At 39.9% G+C, this 25,557-nt stretch overlaps 1 protein-coding gene across 1 annotated transcript in view; it reads left to right on the top strand.

Annotated features, from left to right (window-relative positions):
• LOC124115407 (cap-specific mRNA (nucleoside-2'-O-)-methyltransferase 1-like) overlaps positions 1-25,557 on the top strand; it is a 32,732-nt gene that overhangs the window by 747 nt on the left and 6,428 nt on the right. Inside the window, exons 2-18 of the mRNA XM_046476379.2 lie at positions 1,326-1,507; positions 2,249-2,407; positions 4,305-4,397; positions 4,933-5,004; positions 5,665-5,759; positions 7,472-7,544; positions 8,678-8,870; positions 10,089-10,207; positions 11,011-11,107; positions 12,284-12,416; positions 15,737-15,922; positions 16,588-16,644; positions 18,167-18,224; positions 20,464-20,532; positions 22,228-22,362; positions 23,722-23,850; positions 24,191-24,282. Coding sequence (XP_046332335.2) covers positions 1,326-1,507; positions 2,249-2,407; positions 4,305-4,397; positions 4,933-5,004; positions 5,665-5,759; positions 7,472-7,544; positions 8,678-8,870; positions 10,089-10,207; positions 11,011-11,107; positions 12,284-12,416; positions 15,737-15,922; positions 16,588-16,644; positions 18,167-18,224; positions 20,464-20,532; positions 22,228-22,362; positions 23,722-23,850; positions 24,191-24,282 — 1,942 coding nt within the window. The remainder of the gene's footprint in view (positions 1-1,325; positions 1,508-2,248; positions 2,408-4,304; positions 4,398-4,932; positions 5,005-5,664; positions 5,760-7,471; positions 7,545-8,677; positions 8,871-10,088; positions 10,208-11,010; positions 11,108-12,283; positions 12,417-15,736; positions 15,923-16,587; positions 16,645-18,166; positions 18,225-20,463; positions 20,533-22,227; positions 22,363-23,721; positions 23,851-24,190; positions 24,283-25,557) is intronic.

The following is a 25,557-nucleotide window of genomic DNA, read 5'->3' as shown; positions in this document are numbered from 1 at the left end:
GAACAATGGATACCGATTTCAATAAAATTTCTTATCAATATAAATTTACATGTATCTCGTATCATGAGCAATTATCAACTGATGTATCAGTACAATCGGGGAATCGTGACATACCTAACGATCAATACAAGTTGAAACTAGCCCAAACCGTGCATAATGAGATTGTGTTTGTAGCTTCAACACCATCAATACGATCAAGTGACAGTGTATTGAATCTTTAGAAGGCCTATTTCTTAGGAGATTTTTTCTTTAAAATTCAGTAAAAAGTTTCAACGGTTGACAATAATGTTGTTACCACTAGCAACTGATCACTCTGTCAGAGTGAACTGTAAAAATACATTTGTAAACTAAATCCACCATTTTGTTTCATCAGTGTTGTGTATATCAGTGAGTCTTATACATTAAGCATATTAGAGAATCAACAGTATTACTGCAACATTAAGACAAAATGACTCGCATACCTGTATTCTTATGTTTGTTTCCTGACGGACAGGCTCGTAAAGATCAGGTGTAGAATAGGTCTTCAGCAACCCATGCTTGTCGTAAAAGGCGACTACACTTGTCGAAAAAGGCAACTAACGGGATCGGATGGTCAGGCTCGCTGACTTGGTTGAGCCATATCATCGGATCGATGCTCATGATGTCAATCACTGGATTGTCTGGTCCAGACACCATTATTTACAGACTGCCACCATATAGCTATTTTGTATCATGTTTCTCTCATCGAGTGTGGGGGACATGAGACACATGGTGAGTGAGTATGGTCTTACACCACCTTTAGCAATATTCCAGCAATATCAAGAAGGCGGGGGACACCAGAAATGGGCTTCACACATTGTACCCATGTCGGGAATCGAACCCGGGTCTTCGGCGTTATGGGCGAACGCTTTAACCACTAGGCTACCCGACCGCCCTTCGAAACCCGTGAAATATCCTATTTGTTATATATTTTTGTGTAGTTGTCATTTGGAAAATTAAATTATTTCATTACAAATGAAAAACCATTTCACCACCTCTTGTATTTGCGACTTAAAAAGAAGTTTCTTGTTTGCTAAATCTACAAAAGTAGCCCCCAAAAATTAAGGTCATGAAAATTCTTTATCACATATTTATTTATGATTATATAGAAAGACCGCCACCATATAGCTGGAATAAAACAGCGTTAAACAACAAACAAACAAACAAAATACAATCACAAAATATAAAATTTTAGATATATCCCTGTGTACATTAGCATGTTTACCATTATTTACTCTTGAGCACTTTATTTTCAATTATTTCTATCCTAACATTTATTTATTTATTTATTTATTTATTCCTTACAGACTCAGATTCCTCTGAAGATGATGCACGTCCATCATTTGGGGGATTTGGGAAAAGATCCCTTATGGGGGGAGGTGACAGTGGAGGGGGGGATCCAGACAATGGGGAGCCTCACTCTAAATTCATCAAGACCAACACTGGCGCCAAGGGCTCCGTCAGCTCAGCGAAAGTTAGCAAGATGATGGTAAGACAGTCTAGCAGAGCATCAATCATTTATGTTAATCATATTAATCCCGAGGGTGACTCAAAAAGTGCTTATGTAATGTTTATTAGATCTTTGTATATGGTGGTGTTCTTTCTACACATGATTCATTGCTTATGCTATCAACATGCAGTTGGCCGGACCCAGACTCGATATAGACCCGTGAGGATTCCGGGGTAGAATAGCTCTTCTGCAACCCATGCTTGCTGTAAAAGGCGACTTTGCTTGTCGTAAAAGGCGACTAACAGGATCGGGTGGTCAGGATCACTGACTTGGTTGATGCAAGTCATCGATCCCAATTGCTTGGATCGATGCTCATGATATTAATCACTGGATTGTCTGGTCCAGACTCAATTATTTACAGACCGCAGTCATATAGCTGGAATATTGCTGACTGGGGCGTTAAACAACAAACTAACCAACCGACCAACAATTATTACGGGTCAGGGATATTGCCCTCAATGAATGATGGGCACCTTTTCAAATCACGTATTGTCTCTGCAGTTGTCAGATGAGTACATTAAACTACGGTTATATTATAACAAACTCAAAGGGACCACTAATTTTAGTTCGTAATAACCGTAGTTTGTTATGAGCATATGTACAGCAAATATGCAACAAATGGCCGGGACTAAAAAATAAGTTTGTTATATCGGTCAGTCATTATAATCGTGTTTGTTAACGTATACTACTGTACGTGTGTTTTATGTAATGCCACTGTAGGAGAAGATGGGTTACAAAGCTGGCACAGGTCTTGGAAAGTTTGGTCAGGGACGTGTGGAGATCGTGGAGGCATCCAATCAGCGAGGTCGGCGCGGTCTGGGTCTTCATCTTGATGGCCTTGAGGCTAAGGACATCGAGTGGAACTTTGAAGAGGAAGAGGTAAGACACCTGGATTGAGTTTGTTTTCAAGAAAATATGGTACTTTGTCAAGTTATATAAGTAATGATAATAATAGGCTATTTATATTGTGCATTTTTCCACACCACTCAGGGGCATGCTCAAAGCGCTATTATTACCCTGGTCACTGGATCAGTGTGCATCAACAATCATTCCCAGCTCCCTGGGGAGTATACAACCAAAGCTGCCTGTTAGGTGCTATAAGGGTAGCAACTATCTCATCCTACCGGGTACCCATTCACTGCTCGGTGAAGATGTTTTTAACATGTTAGATGGGTATTAAGATCTGGCAGATTATCAGTCCTAGCAAGTTGGGTTTATATTATTCAAACACAGGCCCTGCTATCTATTTGAATGAAAAGAACCATTTTTGGAATAAATATAAGCATTATCCTGTATATAGCTACCAGGTGCGAAGGAATAGTTTCAAATGCAATATAAATACAGTATCTTATTTCACAGACACCACTTGCTTCAATGTATTGGCTTCATGTATTTTGTTTGTGCGTTTTGTATGTTTATGTTTACCACTATCTTATTTATAACCAGCTGTTGTTAAGTTATTACCTGGAGAGGTATTTACATAAGCAAGTTTGGCTTGTTTACCGCTCCAGATTTCTTTTGAAATAAAAATGTGTTTAAACCATAAATGCAGTAACTATTGGAGCCGACAGCATCAGCAACTGAACACATTCGGTCATACCTGTTAATGTCCGCATTTCGCTTAAAGGGGAAGTGTACACGCAAAAATCACTCTCTTTCTTTTTCTAAACAAAACGCAATTTTAGAATTAGTTAGTATCTGTGTTTGAAAATATAAACTCATTTTTTTCACAGTGAAAGTAGGAAGCTACCTGTTAATGTCCGCATTTCGCTTAAAGGGGAAGTGTACACGCAAAAATCACTCTCTTTCTTTTTCTAAACAAAACGCAATTTTAGAATTAGTTAGTATCTGTGTTTGATAATATAAACTCATTTTTTTTCACAGTGAAAGTAGGAAGCTACCTGTTAATGTCCGCATTTCGCTTAAAGGGGAAGTGTACACGCAAAAATCACTCTCTTTCTTTTTCTAAACAAAACGCAATTTTAGAATTAGTTAGTATCTGTGTTTGAAAATATAAACTCATTTTTTCACAGTGAAAGTAGGAAGCTCCCAATAGTGTGAAAATGATATGCCGTCATGAGGCCTTCGTTTTTCGAGCTAAACAGGCCTGAGTTATCCCCCTTAGATTATGACGTAATTGGTGCCAATTCAACTTGGTCCCTGTCTATTCTCAACGCAAAAGATATCAAGTACCAGTTTGCGGTAAAACAACATGGCCTACGACACACTCCGGCGCAGTGGTGACTCAGCATAACACTATGCTGGCTGGCATCTGAGACGCTAGAATCACACACCTGTACCTACACCACGTGAAGCGGCTCTAACAAAGCATGATGACGTCATAATGTTTATCAATTGGCACCAATGACGTCATATTGCAAGGGGCATAAGCCATGGTGTTTTTGTTATGGAAATAGGACACTTGGTAAATGTGAAAAATATAAATCGTTTTAATGCAAAAAATATGTTAGTTAATTGTGATATTTTTATATTTTTGTCTATGACACTACTAGGTTAACACTTTTAATGTGGAAAAAGTACAAGAAAATAGGTTCATTTCCATGTGAACTTGCCCTTTAACTACAACACTTAGTGTCGCCACAGTGCACGAAACATGGCTGACAGTAGCAGAGAAGAGAAACGGGGAAGTGTTTTAATCAACGCTGGTTTCAAGAGAATGTAAATTTTCAGAAGTTAATGTGCATTCACGTAAATTATAATTCCCCGTCGATACAGATTATTCATGTGACATGAACATGATGTATGGTGTTTGCAGGTGATCATGGAGGAGGCGGTGGAGTGGTGCCTGCCCTGTGACGTTCCTGTCCCCACACTGGAGGAGATGATAGCATGGAAGCGTATTGGACCGGTAATAGAATCCTCTTGTGAAGAAGTGAGTGAGTGAGTTGGGTTTAACGCCGCTTTTAACAGTATTCCAGTTATATCACGGCATGTCAGCTTAATGTGGGAGGAAAGCCCGAAGTGATGCAGGTCTCAGACGTTTACCACTTAGGTGAAACCCACGAGCACGGGTAAGGTGCTGACAAAACTAGAAACATATTCGGGGCAAACCGGGATTCGAACCCACAATCATAGGTTTCTGGCGTGCCCAAGGGACGCAACTCTGCACAGCGAATTGTGGCGCCTTAGACGACTGGGCCACCCGTGCCCCCTGTGAAGAAGTGGCGTAGAGAGCATTCCATGTGTTGGAAAACTACAGCAGCGGTGTTTGGTTTATATCATTTTTTTTATATCATGTTGTATCGCGGCCAGTGAGTCCCACTTAAAAGAAAGGTATTGTTAACACCTTAGCTTAGGGTTGTTAGGGTAATCGGAACCACATCATTATATTTTTGCATGATGGGGTTGTTTGTGAATGAACATTTTCTGCCAACTGATTTCAGAAAAAGAGAGAAATCGACGATGAAGATACATTCTGTTCACCAAATATTCTACGACTGATTCTAGGAAGCAAGGTATGTATTTGTTAGAAGGAAACTAAAAATGTTTCCCATAGTTTTTGTATTGCCAAAGGTCCAAAACCACATGGTCCCGTGAAGATCCGGGATAGAATAGGTCTTCAGGAACCTATGCTTGCCGTAAAAGGCGACTATGCTTGTCGTAAGAGGCGACTAACGGGATTGGGTGGTCAGGCTCGCTGACTTGGTTGAAGCATGTCATCATATCCTAATTGTGTGGTTTGATGCTCATGACATCAATCACTGGATTGTCTGTTCCAGACTCGATTATTTACAGACCGCAGTCATATAGCTGGAATATTGCTGAGTGCGGCGTTAAACAACAAACAAACAAAGCAACCCAGACCACATGTTTAATAAAACAATCACTCCTATCCCATTCTCAGCTCCAGCAGCAAATACTCATCCCCTTTTCACAACTGAGAATAATTACAAACAGAATGTTCACCATGTTATCTCACCATGTCTCACTTGTTTACCATGTTATCTCACCATGTCTCACTTGTTTACCATGTTATCTCACCATGTCTCACCATGTTATCTCACCATGTCTCACTTCTTTACCATGTTATCTCACCATGTCTCACTTCTTTACCATGTTATCTCACCATGTCTCACTTGTTTACCATGTTATCTCACCATGTCTCACTTGTTTAGTCCGTGTTTGATCAACTGGAACCAGAAGAAATGAGACGAGCAAGAACGAGATCCAATCCTTACGAAACTATCAGAGGCGCTTTTTTCCTCAACAGGTGAGAAAGTCTCCTGAAAATATTGAAATCATATCAACATGATTAATATTTGATTATTAGCAAGTTTGCAATAGTCTAGCATGTCTACTGCTAGATCCCTTGTGGCCTTGATTTACAGATGAGACTACATGAACTCAATATGGTGTGTATATGCAGTGTTCTCGCTGGCTTTTGAAACTGAGGACTGGCAACTCTAAAAATTACCAGTCCCCCCTTATTTTTTGTCAGTCTCAACTTTCAACAAATAAAAAAACGTATGAAAATTATTTGGTTTTTATTCTTTCAACATCATGTTCAGTGCAAAGATGTCATCTTTGAAATAACTTAGTAAGATCTATACGACATTCACACAAACTTCAGTCACAATTTCTTCTTCTTCTTTTTGTAAATATTTCAAGACAAAGTCGCTACAAATGGATATTTAACCTAGAAATAGACAAGGGGAATCCCTGATGGTAACAGACAAGCTGACTATGTACTTATGTGAATATCACTGATGTTTTGTTCAACAACAAAGATTTATAAGGTACTTTTTTTGCCGGTCCACAAGGACTGGCAGTCACATGAATTACCGGTCCACGCCTAATTTTACAAGTAAAAAACTGGTAATTACCGATAAACGGGAACACTGATATGTACAGACTGATATGAATGAGGATCCTTTGGTCAAAATGTATCGGCTTGTGAAGATCCGGGGTAGACTAGGTCTTCAGCAACCCATGCTTGCTGTAAGAGATGCCAATGCTTGTCGTAAGAGGCGACTAACGGGCTCGGGTGGTCAAGCTCGCTGTCTTGGTTGACGCATGTCATTGTATCCCAATTGCGTGGATCGATGCTCATGTTATGAAGCACTGGATTGTCTGGTCCAGACTTGATTATTTACCAACTGCCGTCATATAGCTGGAATATTGCTGAGTGCGGCTTTAAACAACAAACAAACAAATCAAAATGTATCACTAGAGCCAAACTCATCATCACAGATGGAGGGAACCATATTATTGTGTGGAATTTATCACATATACGTACATTCTTAGATATTATTACTGTCTAGTTTAGTTTTATAAGTATCTGAAAAGCAGGTCATGAAAAAGCAAGTCGTGACTATCTCACTGTTTATTCTTAATATCTCACTGTTATCCTCGCTTCTATGTATTTCAATGGGGGTTCATTTGTGGTTAGGGGGCATGGGTGGCCCAGTCGTCTAAGGCGCCACGGTTCGCTGTGCAGAGTTGCGTCCCTTGGGCATGCCAGAAACCTATGATTGTGGGTTCGAATCCTGGTTCACCCCGATTATGTTTCTAGGTTTGTCAGCACCACACCCGTGCTCGTGGGTTTCACCGAAGTGGTAAATGTCTGAGACCTGCATCACTTCGGGCTTTCCTCCCACATTAAGCTGTCACGCTGCGATATAACTGGAATACTGTTAAAAGCGGCGTAAAACCCAACTCACTCACTCACTCATTTGTGGTTAAGGCACCAGAGTGCACTATGCAGAGTTATGTACCTTAGATGTGCCCTGGTCCTATGATAGTGCCCTATATCTCTACTGACTCAACCAAATGGCATGTCATGCTTCAAACCAGCTACACCTAGACTAAGATGTGTCTGAAAAGAGTGAGTGTCACTCAATTATTTCAAGTCTTTAGCAATATTTGATTGAGGAAAGGGACATTAACAACTGAAGTAATTTGTCATGTGATTTCCCTTTGCAGAGCTGCAATGAAGATGGCTAACATGGATGCTCTGTTGGACTTCATGTTCACAACACCTAAATCTCCTGAAGGTGTAAGTAGTCTCGCTTCTAAGGCTCAGAAGAAAACACTCACCCCTTAACTCAGTATTCTTCAGCCAGGGGTAGAAATTAGCACTCGTCCTGTAGTCCTTGTCAGATTTCCGTTTAGTTATGTATCACAAGGACTAGTAGATGTTTGCTATTTTTAGGGTCATCATAAGGACTAGTGGGAAAATAAAATGCAGGGGGATATAGTCGACGCCTCGTCTGTCTGTTCGTCCATCCGCAATCATTTAATTTCCAGAACACAACACGAAAACCGTCCAGTGTTTTTCAACAAAACCTGGCAGATATATGAAACAGATCCTGAAGTGATGCCTTTTGCTATTTTAATATTCTGGTATTTTTCTTTTTTTTGATTTCCATGGAAAAAATTTCTGCTTGGTCTCGAGATGGGGTGGATGTTGGTTTCAGAGCAGAGCTAAAAAAAATCATGAAATTTTCTTTATCAAAACATGGTAGGTTTATCAATCATGTCCTGAAGTAGTGTCTTTATTTTGACATTTTTAAAAAATATTTTCCCCCTTTTTCAATGGAGACAAACTGGACTTTGTCTGAAATGGTCTTGCTGTTTTATTGAGAGCAGAACTTGAAAGCCTTAAGATATCTTTATCAAGACTTTGAAAATGTGTTTCAAATGAAATAAATATTCTTTGATCAGGTTGTGTGATTTCTTGTTTCATATTGACAGTTGTCAGGAAGTACTTTATAGGATAAACATCTGAAAATGCTGAAAATTTGGGACCAGGGGGATGTCATCTTCCGATGACTCTTGTTAATTTTGTCACCATGAACTGTTAAGGTTGCAGTTTCTATCTGAACAAAAGAAAACCCACAGTAGTGCACACTTTGGGTGATAAAGCCATGGAGCTAAGTTTTTGTTTTTTCCATTCGGAACTGCCCATTAACTTTTATTTTTGATACAAAAATCAGAGTGCTTCACTTGCTTGTACCAAGAATCTAGAGGCCTCTTGATGGCCGATTTGAAATTTCACCTGACCATGCTGAGTTGGCCTCACACAGAAGGTTTATCAGGGTATCGTATGGGATGTAAAGATCTTATTTTAATGAGATTGGTTAATGTTTCGTGACATTTTGACAGTTTGTTTGCTACCTTTCTATGTAGCACAAAACTGTTGGCCCTAACGAACTGCTGTACTTCGCGGACGTGTGTGCCGGCCCGGGTGGGTTCAGTGAGTACGTTCTGTGGAGGAAGAAGGGTGATACGAAGGGCTTCGGTTTCACGCTACGAGGCGGCAATGACTTCAAAGTGGAAGATTTCTTTGCTGGACCAAGTGAAATGTTCGAGCCTCATTATGGTAAGATGTCTAATATCTTATCTTAGTCTTACTCACGACATGCACAAAACAATTCTTTTTTGCCGTGAAAAAGTTAACCGTGACCTTGTGTCAAATGTTGAGCCCTACGAATGACTCATGGGGATTCAGGATTATGGTTGTTGTAGGAGGCGACAAAATGCATCGGGTGATCAGGTTTGGTGACTTGGTGAAATGCGTGTCCACAATCAAAGTAACTGGTACAAAAAATGAGACCCATGAAGATCTGGGTTAGAAAAGGTCTTCAGCAACCCATGCTTGCCGCAAAAGGCGACTATCCTTGTCGTAAGAGGCGACTAACGGGATTGGGTGGGCAGGCTTGCTGACTTAATTGATGCTTATCATCGATCCCAATTGTGTGAATCGTTGCTCATATTATCAATCACTGGAATGTCTGGTCCAGTTTGATTATGTATACAGAACATCGTCATAAAGCTGGGGTATTGCTGAGAGCACCATTAAACAACAAGCACACACACACAACAGCCCAATTGTTGCTTAACAAGAAGGAAGAGTCCTTTTCAGTGCTTGTCATACAGGGGTTTCCTTGAGGGCTGTAGTAGCAGAATATAGGGACACCCTAACTTTTAACATGAGGGTTATGACAAAGATCCCTAAACTTTCATGACTATTATTGACCACTGCCTTTTAGTATGTTAAGTTTGTCTAACTATCTAAGTTTGATGTTTATTTTTGATGTAGAAATTGTTCCTTCTTATGCTTTAGGGAGTATAATCTGCAGAGCTACAGATAAGCTGCTTATTTGCATAATATTATTCAAAACCCAATTACTTTCAGTTAACTTGCGTACAGAAACGCGTGCATTATATGGAAAACTCAATTGTTTGAAAACATCATGCATAAATACCCAATGAAGCTTTTTCAGCATGCGCACAACGGCGCTAATTTCCAAAACACAATTACAAGCTAATTTTCTTTCCAAGTCAAGCCTATATTTAGAACCATTATATACATCTAAAAGATAATTTTTTATTGTTTTTAAATCTCAAAATGCTTACACATTTTGGGAAAAACCTTATAGAGTGATGACTAGATGAGTGAAAAAATATTGGTTACCCAATGAAAAATGTAATAACCCAATTAAAATAGAAACCTTCGAGTAAAAACTCAATTGCTCAAAAAGTTATCTGGAGCTCTGAATCTGGGAGTGAGACTACCCTCATCAATCTCTGTCTGCAGGTGAAGGTGGCTTGGATGGAGATGGGGACATATTTAGACCAGCCAATCAGGAAGCATTCACCAAGTTTGTCCTGGAAAACACAGACGGGAAAGGCGTCCATTTTGTCATGGCTGATGGTGTAAGAACTTTGAATTGTTTTGGTTTTAATCCTGTTGTATCTGTTGTTTTATCCCCAGATCAGGGCAGATCTTGAAAACTGTAGAGTATTTCTTCACCTGACATGGCACATTGATATGTCTAGTAGTGAAATGATGCCTTTGGATAGTTCGGGATTTTCGACAAATGTCAGGAAATGGCGGTATTGCTCGTTTACGGAGCAGATCTTGAAAAAAACAAACCAAACTTGGCACACAGATTGGTCTTGCGGTGAACTGTTTGAAAAAACATAATACATATGTAACTAGTTGACATATTGGATATCGTTGACTTTGTCCTCATGTTAATTTAGCTTGTCTTGATTTATAGTGAAAACTTAGTAAAAAGTAACTTCATTTCATAGTTGGATTTATTGTTATTAAGGCCTAATCATTTTTTAACAATACCGCTGCTCGGTCAGGTGTGTTGTTTTACGTGTACATGTATAATTTAAAAAAATATATTGCAAACATTAGTCCAGATAAACAATGAACATTTGTATTCATTACCAGATATTATAATAATCGGATTAAATTGCGTACTTCAGTTCGGATTTGTTGACTGGTATTTGCGGTGTTACAGTGATCAACTGATAATGTTTTCTGAGATGGGGGAAAACATCGTGTCATTGGAAAACTTGACTTTATTGAAAATGTTGAAATTTTGGGAGCCATGCCTTACCGCGCGCTATAACCGAGTTAGCGCTATATTGAAGGGCGCAATAACGAGGGAGCACTGTATAGGTAATTTTGGACAAAGATGAGTGACTTGTTTATGTAATTGCAGGGTTTCTCAGTGGAGGGACAAGAAAACATCCAGGAGATTTTATCCAAGCAGCTGTATCTGTGTCAGTTCCTGGTTGCACTGTCCATCCTGCGTGAAGGTGACCATTGCTGCCTCTCACCTCCGACATTCCTGCCTCTCACCTCCGACATACCTGCCTCTCACAAATACTTGGCCATGTTTCTTTGGGTTATTGTCAAGATATTGAGAAAGCTGGAAAAAACACATTGATTTAGTTTTGAGATGATCAGGTCGAAAGCTTCTCTTATCACGTGTAATTGTCATCACAGTTATGCCCTCCTGTCACTACGACCACGGATATCCCGAATCACCCTGAATTGAAAACTTTCGAAATTCGTGATGATTCGGCCAGTAATGCAAACTTTCGTGGCTAATCGGGTTGAAAAATGTGAAGAATGCCAGGAATGGGTTAAGAAACATGTACGAATTACAAGATTCATGTACGGATCATGCACGAATTGTAAGAATCACCTACGACTAAGTTACAAATATGCCGAACGTTGTTCTTACCTAATTCTTACATGATTCGTAGTTGACTGGGGACATTCGTGGCTGTTTCCGGGTTGAGGACAAGAAATTTTGGGAGCCACGAATCGCAAAGAATAGCCAAGAATGCAAAAGAAACCGATTACGAAGCTGTTATGGAACATGAGAATTAATTACGAATGGATTACGCTACAGCCATGAAATTGCAATTCGGGGACCCTTCCACAAAAGTTTTTGACAAATAAAAACTTTCTCGCCAATTCGACGAACTCCCACGAACTGTACGAATGTTTGGGAATCAAATAAGATTCATTTAAGAACTTCAAGAAATGTTTTGTTTGTTTGTTTGTTTGTTTGTTGTTTAACGCCGCACTCAGCAATATTCCAGCTTTATGACGGCGGTCTGTAAAATAATCGAGTCTGGACCAGACAATCCAGTGATTGACATCATGAGCATCGATCTAAGCAATTGGAGTCGATGACATGTATCAACCAAGTCAGCGAGCCTGACCAACGGATCCCGTTAGTCGCCTTTTACGACAATCATAGTCGCCTTTTACGGCAAGCATGGGTTGCTGGAGACCTATTCTACCCCGGAATCTTCACGGGTCCTTCAAGAAATGACTGAGATTTATCTACGAACATAACAAATTACCTATTCGGGGTGATTCGGGATATTCGTGGTCGTAGTGAAATGGGGCATTAATAAATGGTTATCTTTTCACTTGACTTCTTTGTCAACTGTACATGTGTGTTGTTGTGTCTCCAGGTGGCCACTTTGTGTGCAAGTTGTTCGATCTGTTCACACCGTTCAGCGTGGGCCTGGTGTATCTGATGTACCAAGCCTTCCAGAAGATTGCCATCATCAAGCCAGTCACAAGTCGCCCTGCAAACTCAGAAAGGTAGAACGACATTCATGTTTATACTGAGACATGGTGCGGTCGGGTAGCCTAGTGGTTAAAGCGTTCGCTCGTCACGCCGAAGATCCGGGTTCGATTCCTGACATGGGTACAATGTGTGAAGCCCATTTCTGGTGTCCCCCGCCATGATATTGCTGGAATATTGCTAAAGGCGGCGTAAAACCAAACTCACTCACTATACTGAGACATGGTGTACTGATGTTATCAGGCTTGTTACATGTCACAAAAATTGATCACATGACATCCCAAGCTTACTCATTCTTTTTTTAAACGCCTTTGTGTAGAGGTGGGTTTTTTTAGTTTGAAGAGAATATTGTGCTTGAGGCACTGAAAGGGATGCCGAGCTGTTACACCTTGCGTCAAAACATGTATGTGTGGACAGTCTTGAAGAACTTAAAATGTCCGAGGCAAGGTAGGATTCACTCTCTGTTGTCAAAGGGTGGGTTATAAGATGGAGTCGAACAAATTTGTCTTAATTCCATACTATGAGGTCGTGCGTGATCAAGAACAATGTCCTGTGAGAGGACACAAAAAACATGGATAACCTGACCTCATGATTATTCATCTATGTTTGTTTGTTTGTTTGTTTGTTTGTTTGTTGTTTAACGCTGCACAGAGCAATATTCCAGCTATATGACAGCGGTCTGTAAATAATCAAGTCTGGACCAGACAATCCAGTGATTGACATGAGCATCAATCCACGCAATTGGGATACGATGACATGCATCAACCAAGTCAGTGAGCCTGACCACCCGATCCCAATGGGTGGCTCTTGTTGTTACCCTGCCTGGCGCTAGGCATTAAGGGTCTAAACCAATAGCTATTCATGTTAAACTGTGACAGCGTATCTCAGTGGGCTTAGCACAATAAAATCAACATTAGTTCTGATTAGTACAAGCACGCACGCACGCACGCACGGGACCAGTGAACTGGTGAATTGCCCTTCACCAACCTATGCTTGTTGTAAGAGGCGACAAACGGGATCGGGTGATCAGGTTAGCTGACTTGGTCGATGCATGTGATGTATCCCAATTGCGTGGATCAATGCTCGTGATGTCAATCACTGGATTGTCTGATCCAGACTTGATTATTTAGAGACCACCGTCATATAGCTGGAATATTGCTGAGTGCGGCGTTAAACAACAAAAAAGCGAGCACACACACACACACACACACACACACACACACACACACACACACACACACACACACACACACACACACACATCACTATATAAGTGCAATTAACTTTGAAGCAACATTAAACCCCATTTCACCTCACCTTTGCAAAAGGAGTTTGCAGAGGCCAGTGACTTGCAATGCATTTGATCAATCATTATTTGTAAACTCATTAGTTACATTTTGTATTTTGGTCGCATTTCTTTAGTTTTCTAATCCATCAAACAATGTCAGACATAGAGGGGTTGACAAAATAAAAATAAATTCCGACAGTACTGGTTGTGCGTTTTGGCTTCTGTCAGTCAAATCTATAACCTCCAAAATGTGTCACCTGAGTACCATCATATATTGGCCTCCCTTCAGCTGAGGGACATCAGACAGACTCTATATGAATATCAAGCCATACATCTAGGCTTGTACTCCTGTATAAGTGTTAGCTGAAGGGGATTCCTGTTCAGGATCGGTCCCCAGTACCTCATGCTGATCAGAAGAACTGACTACAATGGGATCAGGTGGTCAGGCTGTGAGATATTTGACCGATCGTGTTAAACCCTTGTTTGTGTGGTCCAGACTTGGTTATATCCAGACCTGGAATCTTGCTGAATATATATACTTTGTCTTTTATCTTGTGTTTTACCTCATATCTTCATGGCTCGAAAAACATTTTTTAACCTAACTTATCCTGCAGGGCAGATAGATATTATTTTGAATTTGTCCTGCAATATTTTCACTTGCCCTGCTACATTTTATACAGTTTTCTGTTCTTCGTTTTTTACAGTCCTTCTGTTTCTTTCAAATGGATTCCTGTTTTGGCCTGTTTTGGTAATCAAATCACGTTTTTGTCTCATCAACCCCACCATTTCCAACCACAGCCATTACCCCAACAAAATTATTCACTTTTCTTTTGACTTTTGAGAATAATCAGTAACAGGTCACTTACAACAAAAATAATAAATATAATTGCCTCACCTTAATATTAGTTTTGAGACTTGCTGCGCAAACGCACTTTTTGTTTCTTTCTCCAACAGACAGTTGCCAAGAAAGCCGTCTGTTTGGGGCATAAGTGACATATTTCGTTATTACTATGAATGTATGAGAAATTAAAATGTTTTTTAGATCCAAAATTATCCTGCGTATGTCATTGTAAATGATTAGTGATGAATTGATATGATTGAAATATATGTACTCGCTCGGTAGGACGAGTGTTTCTTCGCTTCTTTCTCGCCCGCACTTGCTGCCTTCCGTCAATACAAGCGAACGAGTTGATTTTACAAGCCCTGATTCTTATATGATCAAATCCTGGACCAATTCCCTACCATATTTTCTTTTTGAGCCTGATTCAGATAGCCTGTCTAATATAATTACTCCCAGAAACGAGAGATAGACTTAAACTTGTGAGACAATCTCATTAAAATCAGATCTTAGTTCTTGCTACCGCTAAACAAAGATCTGAGGACATCCAATTACGGGTCACATCAGACCGAACTTGAACCGACCAATGGAATGACCAATCAGAAGGCAGCTTTCTCGTGCTTTACAGTACTAATTTCAAATTGGCGACTACGCTTTGAAACATATTTTGACAAATTCTCGATTACAAATTTGAAACCCGAACAAAAGAACATTCTGGAATGGCTAATAGATGGGCTAGATTGTATGGATACAGTCGTTAAACCCGTAACTATAAGTTTTCGAGGTTGCATGATTAGAAATCACATTCCGACTGTCACTTTCATAATCTGGTAAGCGATGCTCTGATTGGTCGGATGAAAGGTCGTTCTGACATGACCCCTAATGGGATGTCTTCAGATCTTTGTTTAGCGGTAGCCTGATTCAAATAGCCTGTCCAATCAAATTACTCCCAGAAATGAGAGATAGACTTAAACTCGTGCAACAATCTCATTGAAATCAGATCTCAGTGCTTGCTACTGCTGGACAAAGATCTGAGGACATCCCATTACGGGTCATGTCAGACCGACCTTGCGCGAACTGATGTGACCACTAATGGGATGTCTTCAGATCTTTGTTTAGCGGTAGCGAGAACTAAAGTCTGATTTTAGTGAGAATGACTCGTGCGAGTTTGCTGGAACAACAAACGTAATGGTGAGGTGGTTGTATTTCAGGTATATTGTGTGCAAGTGGAAGAAGGGCGACATTGAGCCAATCCTGCAGTACATGAGAAACATCAACCAGGATCTGTGTGTCTACATGGGGGCCACATCCAAACAGGACGTCAATGAAATTGTCCCCCTTGAAACGCTTACCGGAAATGAGGAATTCTTCAACTACATCTTGAAATCGAATGATCTGTAAGACATTTGACATTGAGACTGTTTAGATAATGGCTCTCCTCTGCCTAAAACAGAGAGGCCACGAACCAGTCTTCATAGGAGGTTCTAGGTGAATCATGCTACGATAAGGTCTCAGACCATACAGACAATTCCATGCATATCCTGAATTGTACAGATATTTGAAGGATGTTTTAGTGTCATAATTTTCCAATTTTGTCATCAAGGGTACATTATGTTTTTGAGGGGGCAGGGGTGGCCCAGTCGTCTAAGGCGCCCGATTCGCTGTGCAGAGTTGCGTCCCTTGGGCACGCTAGAAACCTATGATTGTGGGTTCGAATTCCGGTTCTCCCCAATTATGTTTCTAGGTTTGTCAGCACCATACCCGTGCTTGTGGGTTTCACCGAAGTGGTAAACGTCTGAGACCTGCATCACTTTGGGCTTCCCTCCCATATTAAGCTGACACGCCGTGATATAACTGGAATACTGTTAAAAGCGGCGTTAAACCCAACTCATTCACTTATGTTTTTGAAGGTGTATGTTGTTGATGGAGCGTTGCATGGCAACTGAGACAATAGTTTGGTCCTTATACTTTGAAAAACTTCAAAGTACCCCTTGTAGTCTACATTATCATAAAGTTTTTGTTTAAACATGTACAGATAATATATTCTTCTTGTTAACAACAGATTAGGACGGAACCAAATAATCGGTCTCAAGAAAATCCAAGTGTTTGCTCAAAATGTGTGAGTATATTAGTTTGTTTTTTGTTGTTTACATCACACTCAGCAATATTCCAGCTGTATGACAGCGGTCTGTAAATAATAGATCCTGAACCAGACAATCCAGTGATTGACATCATGAGCATGCTATACAATTGGGATCGATGACATGCATCAACCAAGTCAGCAAGCCTGACCACCCGATCCTGTTAGTCGCCTCTTATGACAAGCAGTTGTCTTTTACGGCAAGCATGGGTTGCCAAAGGCATATTCTAACCAGGATCTTAACGGGTTGAGTATACTAGTAAATATATCCTATAAATTATTATGATTAATAATTATTCACTGTGTGTCATGGTGCTCTAATGGTGTTGATCGGTCCTCATGTTTTTACTCACTGGTTCGTCGGTATCAACAGAGATAAACCTACCTTAGGAGAGGACTGTTTCTTTATCAATTACGAAAACATTTCTCAGAAGTTCATTGCAGGTGATGGAATGTTTACTTTCAGTCTGGTGAGCTTATATCCTGTTTAGGGGCTTTCGGGTAGCCCAGTGGTTAAAGCGTTCGCTAGTCGCGTCGAAGACCCGCGTTTCGATTCCCGACATGGGTACAATGTGTGAAGCCCATTTCTGGTGTCCCCCGCCGTGATATTGCTGGAATATTGCTAAAAGCAAAGCGGCGTAAAACCAAACTCACTCACTCAGTCACTCACTATATCCTGTTTGAACAGTTTCCATCTTTATGGCCGTTGTTACGGCCACCACAGCAGTTTTATTGAAAAATCTCATCAGACATTTCTGCTCATAACGTACTGTAAAACTCTTAAATTATCTCAAAATGCAGCTTTCTTCTCTGTAAACATCTGTGAAACAAATTAGTAAAAGATAAGTTTTTGTCAAAAGTATATTTTGTTTAATTTAACATGTTTCAGGGTTTTTAAGTCAGTCGATTTTGTAAGCTAAATAATAAAAATATTGGAAAATCAGTGTACAATTAAATGAAGAAAGTGTGGCTGAGCACAGAGCTCCAGATAAGCTGTGTATCTGCGTAAAATACGCAACAGAAATGCAGAAATACGCAGTAAAATAAAATCCAAGAGTATCAAATACGCAACGAACATTACAGAATGCTACAAATATAAAACTTGTGCGTATCATCAAAATATTGTGAAGTAACCCTGCGTATTCGATTAGCAAATCAGCAACATATTTTGAAATTATAAACGGGCATTCCGTCAACCTTGCCAAACTCCACGATGACAGTTACATCGTGATCATTTGCCATCACACTTTCTTGTGGAAGTATCGTATTTTTGAGTCCTATAAAGCTCTTGAACCCACACGACACCAGTTTGCAGGGACTAGATGAATAGTGTTTTTAAATATTTAACTAAATACCCACTTGTGTAAAAACTAGTGGGTAACAGAAATTTGAATACGCAGATAGAATTACTGATACCCAATTGTTTTAAAATGCATGGGTAAAATACCCACAACACCAAAAGCTTATCTGGAGCTCTGTGAGCATGTGTTGTGTGTTGCAGGGATCTGTATGAGGAACGACAAGCTGATGTCCGAGCTGACTGTCTCAGACGGTGGCAGGTGAGGGGTCACTTGTGTGCTGGTAGCGGTCAGTTAAACTGGCTTCCCCTAACTTTTATGTCCTGATCTGAGAGATACCTTGAGTTGCTAGTCACACAAATATGCTGTATATTAGACATGTGTATCTGTATATTAGACATGTGTAGCTGTATATTAGACATGTGTAGCTGTATATTAGTCAAGTGTAGCTTTATATTAGACATGTGTAGCTTTATATTAGACAAATATTAGACAAGTGTAGCTGTATATTAGTCAAGTGTAGCTTTATATTAGACATGTGTAGCTTTATATTAGACATGTGTAGCTGTATATTAGACATGTGTAGCTGTATATTAGTCAAGTGTAGCTGTATATTAGACATGTGTAGTATTATATTAGACATGTGTAGCTTTATATTAGACAAATATTAGACAAGTGTAGCTGTATATTAGTCAAGTGTAGCTGTATATTAGACATGTGTAGCTTTATATTAGACATGTGTAGCTTTATATTAGACATGTGTAGCTGTATATTAGACATGAGTAGCTGTATATTAGACATGTGTAGCTGTATATTAGACATGTGTAGCTGTATATTAGACATGTGTAGCTGTATATTAGACAAGTGTACCTGTATATTAGACATGTGTACCTGTATATTAGACATGTGTACCTGTATATTAGTCAAGTGTACCTGTATATTAGACATGTGTAGCTGTACATTAGACATATGTAGCTGTATATTAGACATGTGTACCTGTATATTAGTCAAGTGTAGCTGAATATTAGACATGTGTAACTGTATATTAGACTTGTGTAGCTGTATATTAGACATGTGTACCTGTATATTAGTCAAGTGTAGCTGAATATTAGACATGTGTAGCTGTATATTAGACTTGTGTAGCTGTATATTAGGCATGTGTAGTTGTATATTAGACATGTGTAGCTGTATATTAGACATGTGTAGCTGTATATTAGACATGTGTAGCTGTATATTAGACATGTGTAGCTGTATATTAGACATGTGTAGCTTTATATTAGGCATGTGTAGCTGTATATTAGACATGTGTAGCTGTATATTAGACATGTGTACCTGTATATTAGACATATGTAGCTGTATATTAGACATGTGTAGCTTTATATTAGGCATGTGTACCTGTATATTAGACATGTGTACCTGTATATTAGACATGTGTAGCTGTATATTAGGCATGTGTAGCTGTATATTTGACATGTGTAGCTGTATATTAAGACATGTGTAGCTGTATATTAGACATATGTACCTTTATATTAGACATGTGTACCTGTATATTAGACATGTGTAGCTGTATATTAGACATGTGTAGCTGTATATTAGACATGAGTAGCTGTATATTAGACATGTGTACCTGTATATTAGACATGTGTAGCTGTATATTTGACATGTGTAGCTGTATATTAGACAAGTGTACCTGTATATTAGACATGTGTAGCTGTATATTAGACATGTGTAGCTTTATATTAGACATGTGTAGCTGTATATTAGACATGTGTACCTGTATATTAGACATGTGTAGCTGTATATTAGGCATGTGTAGCTGTATATTTGACATGTGTAGCTTTATATTAGACATGTGTAGCTGTATATTAGGCATGTGTACCTGTATATTAGACATGTGTAGCTGTATATTAGGCATGTGTAGCTGTATATTTGACATGTGTAGCTTTATATTAGACATGTGTAGCTGTATATTTGACATGTGTAGCTTTATATTAGACATGTGTAGCTATATATTAGGCATGTGTAGCTGTATATTTGACATGTGTAGCTGTATATTAAGACATGTGTAGCTGTATATTAGACATGTGTACCTGTATATTAGACATGTGTAGCTGTATATTAGACATGTGTAGCTGTATATTAGACATGTGTAGCTGTATATTAGACATGAGTAGCTGTATATTAGACATGTGTACCTGTATATTAGACATGTGTAGCTGTATATTAGACATGTGTAGCTGTATATTAGACATGTGTAGCTGTATATTAGACATGTGTAGCTTTATATTAGACATGTGTAGCTGTATATTAGACATGTGTAGCTGTATATTAGACATGAGTAGCTGTATATTAGACATGTGTACCTGTATATTAGACATGTGTAGCTGTATATTAGACATGTGTAGCTGTATATTAGACATGTGTAGCTGTATATTAGACATGTGTAGCTGTGGTAAACTTGGAGTATGGAGTACCCTTCATGTTGACCTCCTGTTGGCAGGTTCCTGATGAAGTAAGGAAGGCTCCTCCTCGGGCTGATCCATCCCGGAAGTTTGCTGAGCTGATCGGTGTAAGTAGTCACCTCTATAGTGTCGGGGAAACAGTTACAGCTCACGGCTGTGTATACACTCCGTCCCTTCATCACCTGTACTTACATATGGCCAGTATGTGTTTTTTTATAGGATGCTAATCAGGAAAGCCTTTTACAAGTCACGGGCATCACGTGATCCTGACCCTGTGCATAAACCGTATGCCATTGCCGTAAGATTGATGTAAGGCACATGGTGTATAGTCTGGAAGGTAATTTAAGGTACCGACGGTTACAACAATATCTGAAAAACTATCGGACTGAAAGGTTGCACGGGAATCACGCACGCACGAATACGGTGTTAGCGTTGGGCGTCTCAACGAGCATGATTCCCGTGCAACCTTTCGAGTTGAGTTGATTGGTTCAACTGTGTCATATGTCCCTGTGACGCAGGGTTTGCATTATGCAGATGGCTGTTACAATGAATGCTCGTTCCACCACTGACGAACAGGTCTGGTTGTTGATGAAATATAGTGATAGCTGAATAGACAGATTTTTTATTCATGCACCGATTATCTGTAAAGGTAATATCCAGTTATGTAGCACTGTTTAATAATCTCATACCAACTTTGACTGGAATAGTTTTTCAGAAATCTTGGTGTGTATGTTATGTGAGGACTCACTAGCTTTCCTCTCGCTGGAACCAGGCTTGACTGGAGTTTTTGGTTGAAACTAGTGACTATAACGCACAGCAGCCCTGTGTATTAACAGTTGATGTGTGAAACACAGTGTATGCCAGACCATGAAATACTGACAGTGACCTAGAATGTTACAGACTCGTACATACATATGTACGTACGAGCGTGCACACACACACATGCACACGCAAATGATATGTTCTGATGAATTCTGATAATTGAAGGGAGAACTTTGTCAAATATATTTCAAAGCATAGTCTCGAATGGAAGCCGCCAGTTTGAAACTAGTGCCTTATAGTTCCTGAGAATTGCTTTCTGATTGGCCGATGTCAATTTCTTATTCGTCATTTCATTGGTTGGTCAATGTTTGCGAGAGGTCGTTCTGATGTGACCTGTAATGGGATGTCCTCAGATCTTTGTTCAGCGGAAGCAAGCACTGAGATCTGATTTCAATGAGATTGAGGATAATGATGTCCTCGATTGCTCATGATTTCACAAATTGATAACATTACAACATCAATCTACAGGTTGACGTGGGTTTCTTTGTAGTGTTTATATTTTGTATGTTTTCCTCTTTATTAAGTTGACAATGGGTAAGTTATAGAATGACCTTCTTGAAACCCAGAATCACAAATTATCTGACCCGTGTGAATGTGTTATGTAATTCCCTTGCCAAAGGTTCGGGGCATTCCTTCACTCAGGACCAATATCCCACAATTCCTTGTAGTTCTTTGGTTGTTCACAAATCGGGGGCACAGTTGGTCCAGTCGTCAAAGGCAACACAATTAGCTGTGCAGAGTTGCGTCCCTTGGTCACACCAGAAACTTATAATTGTGGGTTTGAATCCCGGTTCGCCCCGATTATGTTCCTAGGCTCATGGGTTTCACCCAAGTGGTAAACGTCTGAGACCTGCATCACTTCGGGCTTTCCTCACACATTAAGCTGACATGCCGTGATATGACTTGAATACTGTTAAAAGCGGCGTTAAAACCAACTCACTCACCTACCCACTTTTCACAAAATCTTGCTTTGTTCTCAGGATGAAAGTAAAGACTACTACGAGCATGCTCCAACTCTCCTGACACATGAAACTCTGTCACACGTCAAGAGTGTCTACGACTACATGTGTGCTGTCATGGGAGAAGGACATCGCTTCTATATTCTCGGGCTCGGGGTATGTCAGATCCTACTTGGATAATTCTGTTTACAAATCATTTTTTGCTTTGTAATTATTTTTTGTTGTTGTTGTTGTTGTTAAACACCGCACTCAGCAATATTCCAGCTATATGATGGCGGTCTGTAAATAACCTGTCTGGACCAGACAATCCAGTGATTGACATCACGAGCATCGATCCATGCAATTGGGATTGGTGACATGTACAACCAAGTCAACGAGCCTGACCACCCGATCCCATTAGTCGCCTCTTATGACAAGCATAGTCGCCTTTTATGACAAGCACGGGTTGCTGAAGACCTTCACCGGTCTCTTTTTTTGCAGGGGGCATGGGTGGCCAAGTCGCCTAAGGCGCCGTGATTCGCTGTGCAGAGTTGCGTCCCTTGGGCACGCCAGAAACCTATGATTGTGGGTTCGAATCCCGGTTTGCCCCAATTATGTTTCTAGGTTTGTCAGCACCAAATCCGTGCTCGTGGGTTTCACCGAAGTGGTAATCCTCTTAGAACTGCATCACTTTGGGCTTTCCTCCCACATTAAGCCGACAGGCCGTAATATAACTGGAATACTGTTAAAAGCGGCGTTTAACCCAACTCACTCACTGTTTTTGCAATAGTTATTTTGAATTGCTATCAAAAACAAATCAGATGAGATTTTAATATGACCCAATGAAACAGAAACATTGGAGTCATGGGTTGCAGTTGTTGTAGAAGGTGACTGAAATGGATGGGATTGTCAGGCTCCATGTGGATGATGGCACACCATGTGATCAGGTGGTCAGGCTAGCTGACTTGGTTGATGCATGCCATCGATCCCAATTGCGTGGATCGATGCTCATGATATCAATCACTGGATTGTCTGGTCCAGACTTGATTATTTACAGACCACTGTCATATAGCTGGAATATTGCTGAGTGCGGCGTTTAACTACAAACCAACCAACCAACCTCATGCTTTATGTGATTGGTTTGACTTGATTATTGCAGGTCGCTGGAATCTTGCAATGTTTATTGCACATTAAATAGTAATATATCAATTTAATATTTGCAAGAAAAAATCCATAAGTATTAGGGCTGGGATGGGTACCTCGGGTACTCAGGTCGGGTGGGTACTGAGTAGGACCTGGTTACCCATAGGACTACCCAGACCCGTCACGTGATATATTGTTTAATGACAAAAATGATCTAGAACTCTATGGTTACACTACAAGTCACTAATGTTCGTATTTCTTTCTGACTATGCACCCATTCCTTTGGACTCGTCCCAGCCCTAATAAGTATGAATTCATTAAAATCCCAACTGAATCTAAACTTATCATGACCAGGCCGTGATATGTGCTTCAAGAAATACTCTTCATGTTTAGAAAGCCCATGTATTCAAGTGGGACGGGAGGGGGAAGTGTCGCTGGACCAAACTGGAGGAGAACCTGAGGCTGGAGTTGCCCCCGGATACCTTGTTGGAGGTCGAGGATGTTCAAGAACTCAAGGGGGAGGTAGCTCAATTTTTTATTCTTCAAAACAATAACTAAAGTTTGTTTGTTTGTTTGATGTTTAACGGCGCACTCAGCAATATTCCAGCTATATGACGGCAGTCTGTAAAAAATCGAGTCTGGGCCAGACAATCCAGTGATTGACATCATGAGCATCGATTCACGCAATTGGGATACATGACATGCATCAACCAAGTCAGCGAGCCTGACAACCCGTTAGTCGCCTCTTACAACAAGCATAGTCGCCTTTTACGGCAAGCATAGTCATATACAGTTAACCAAAGAGTGGTGAATATCCTGATGAATACTTTGTATTCTCAATTCTTATTACTGTTAATTTTAGGGCCGTGGCCAGAGGCGTCAACGGACAATACGTGCTATAGATGCCCTGTTTTTGTGTGGGATCGATGTCCGAAACAAACACTACAAGGAGAGGTAAGTTGTGCCTATGATAAACACTCATTGTTGTTCTGATGCATGTTCAACAAGTTTATTCAAGCTACATTCAAACCCCCTAATCTCGAACCCTGTTATCTCAAATTTACCAATGTCCCTATTCTCCGGTCTTGCTACATAAGTACATATAGATTTGTCTGTATATGTTGAATTCAAGATAAAAAAAACAAAAACGCAAGCTCAAAACTTGGACTTGGTCCCAACTGTGACTTTACTATCAACTGTGTCTCGTTCTGTAAGCAGTCTATGTGCTAAGACTATTGAGTTGAATTCACAGACACTAGTGAGACCAACTGTGTCTCATTCTGTGAGCAATCTATGTGCTAAGACTGTTGAGTTGAATTCACAGACACTAGTGAGACCAACTGTGTCTCGTTCTGTAAGCAATCTATGTGCTAAGACTATTGAGTTGAATTCACAGACACTAGTGAGACCAACTGTCTCAATCTGTCAACAATCTATGTGCTAAGTCTATTGCAATTGAATTCACAGACACTAGTGAGACCAACTGTGTCTCACTCTATAAGCAATCTATGTGCTAAGACTATTGGAATTGAATTCACAGACACTAGTGAGACCAACTGTGTCTCATTCTATAAGCAATCTATGTGCTAAGACTATTGAGTTGAATTCACAGACACTAGTGAGACCATCTGTGTCTCGTTCTGTAAGCAATCTATGTGCTAAGATTATTGAGTTGAATTCACAGACACTAGTGAGACCAACTGTCTCAATCTGTAAGCAATCTATGTGCTAAGACTGTTGAGTTGAATTCACAGACACTAGTGAGACCAACTGTGTCTCGTTCTGTAAGCAATCTATGTGCTAAGACTATTGAGTTGAATTCACAGACACTAGTGAGACCAACTGTCTCAATCTGTCAACAATCTATGTGCTAAGTCTATTGCAATTGAATTCACAGACACTAGTGAGACCAACTGTGTCTCACTCTATAAGCAATCTATGTGCTAAGACTATTGGAATTGAATTCACAGACACTAGTGAGACCAACTGTGTCTCATTCTATAAGCAATCTATGTGCTAAGACTATTGAGTTGAATTCACAGACACTAGTGAGACCATCTGTGTCTCGTTCTGTAAGCAATCTATGTGCTAAGATTATTGAGTTGAATTCACAGACACTAGTGAGACCAACTGTCTCAATCTGTAAGCAATCTATGTGCTAAGACTATTGAGTTGAATTCACAGACACTAGTGAGACCAACTGTGTCTCGTTCTGTAAGCAATCTATGT

This window comes from Haliotis rufescens, unplaced genomic scaffold (assembly GCF_023055435.1).
Source record: "Haliotis rufescens isolate VD_foot unplaced genomic scaffold, xgHalRufe1.0.p SCAF_3, whole genome shotgun sequence".
NCBI lineage: Eukaryota > Metazoa > Mollusca > Gastropoda > Lepetellida > Haliotidae > Haliotis > Haliotis rufescens.
This window is presented reverse-complemented; position numbering and strand designations above follow the sequence as displayed.